Source organism: Echinops telfairi, unplaced genomic scaffold (assembly GCF_000313985.2).
Source record: "Echinops telfairi isolate 266 unplaced genomic scaffold, ASM31398v2 ScPeMD7_7;HRSCAF=31, whole genome shotgun sequence".
NCBI classification, from domain to species: domain Eukaryota; kingdom Metazoa; phylum Chordata; class Mammalia; order Afrosoricida; family Tenrecidae; genus Echinops; species Echinops telfairi.
The window spans coordinates 3568121-3569961 of NW_022103904.1; the positions used below are offsets into that span (position 1 = coordinate 3568121).

At 41.5% G+C, this 1841-nt stretch overlaps 1 protein-coding gene across 1 annotated transcript; it reads left to right on the forward strand.

The window, feature by feature from the left end:
* Positions 1 to 633: 633 nt before the first annotated feature.
* On the forward strand, positions 634 to 1518 carry LOC115868133 (probable G-protein coupled receptor 141). Its single transcript, XM_030884462.2, has one exon. It carries the CDS (start codon positions 634 to 636, stop codon positions 1516 to 1518), a length of 885 nt encoding a protein of 294 aa, XP_030740322.2.
* Positions 1519 to 1841: the final 323 nt, after the last annotated feature.

Sequence of the window (1841 nt, forward strand, 5' to 3'; positions counted from 1 at the left end):
GTAGCCGAGTCTCCTTTGTGTAGTCAAAGGCTGTCAGATGCTCTCTCCAGTGTCACCTCTGATTACAGTTGCCTATAACACACTTTCTCTCAATAAATGCACATGTTTTATGTGGTTTTGTCTACACTCTACCAAATCAGCTTACCAGCTCATATGGACTGGCTTGATGCTAATCCTGTCTTTATTTAAAATTTTATTTTGTTCATTATGAATATAGTCTAAGGCTGCTAGAAAATGTATTAGATTTCAAACCTTTGAGACTTTGGCAGCATTCTAATGTTTGCCTTTTTAAATATGTCTAGATTGTGTTAAAGTCTGACTTGTTTGGTGGCTGAGTGTCTGCCACTTTCTCAAATCTGAAGTCAGAGGCTCAGAGGCTTCATGCTAGTCCTGACCTGGCACGTGTGCTCAAACCTATCTGGTTGCACGGTGTGAGCTTTTAGAGCTAAGCAAACTTATTTGGGTTATTTGCATACCACTCATCTTGATTTCTTCAATGTGGTTCACAGTGAAACGGAGGGATCGCAAAATTCAGTCTTAGGAATGAAATATACTTTCAATATGTGCATCCTAATTTTGTTTTTAAAAACTTTTATTTAAGCTATCTCCTTTCTTGGCCCCGCGTGACAAAACATGGAACTGGTCAATACCACCACCTTGTCAACCCCCTCCAGGGTAGACCAGGAAGACTGCGGCCTGCACTGCAGAATCGTTCTGATAGCACTCTACTCGGTGGTTTTGCTCGGAGGCACCGTGGGGACAATTATGATGTCCAGGATGATGTTCAAAAGGAAGAGTCAGTCTGTTATTGCCACGATCATCCTCAATATCATAGTGCTGCGCTCCGTTCTCGACAGTCTTCCGCTCCGCCTCAGCTATTACGTCTCTGACGTCTGGGCCTTTGGATTCTTTACGTGCCGAGTGGTTAGCGGCGTCATCTACGGCCACATGTACTTTATCTTTGTTTTCTACGTGGCTATTGTCATATTCCGCCTGCTGGTCTATTTTAAAAAGCTCCAAGTGCAACGGCTGCAAAAGTTCCATGCGGTCGTTTTAAGCGTGGTTATATGGCTGGTGGGGAGCCTCGTTTTTTTGCCATTGTTTTTTTCACAGTATGGCACAAACCCAAGTTTTTCACAGGAGCCAAGATGTTTTGAGTTCTACAAAGACCTCAACCGCAGTGAATTAATTGTCATAAACTATTCTGTGATCGCCATTATGATGACAACGGTTACGGCCCTCTCTTTAGTAGAAATGGTTGTCATCTTTCAAATGGTAAAGGCTCTTTGGCCTGACATGTGGGCCCATCAAGAGTATAGAGCTCAAATCAAGAGTTTCTTCTTCCTCCTTGTAATATTTGTCTGTTTTGTACCACACCATGCATTCCGCATATACTTTATTCAAAATTATTCCAAGAAAGATCATTCTCAGTTAGTTCTTTATAATGAAATTTGTGTCGCTCTAACTACTGTCTGTTGCCTCGATATGCTGTGTTTCATAGGTGGACTTATTCATTAAACATCTATCTCACTTACTTTGTAATTGGTTTCTTCATTGTTGAGAATTATTTGGGTTCCACTGTGATTTCAATCTTCTTTTGCTTCAAATTCTCTGCTCTTTACATTTCCCAAAATTACCTTTCTATTAATAGTTAATGATTATATCCCTCTCCTTGAAGAACAGTCACCGGCTCTCCATTCACCATAAAATACATTCCATCTCTTTAATGCTGCACAACCTGGCCTCACTCCGCCCTGCCTGACTCAAGCCCTACCACTTTCTTTTGTGTGCTATCTAACCCGATGAGACAGCATTGGGCTTTTCTTATCTAATCGCCAGTC

What these genes read in the sequence shown, in the direction of transcription:
- LOC115868133 (XM_030884462.2), top strand. Translation starts at nt 634, where the DNA reads ATGGAACTGGTCAATACCACCACCTTGTCAACCCCCTCCAGGGTAGAC.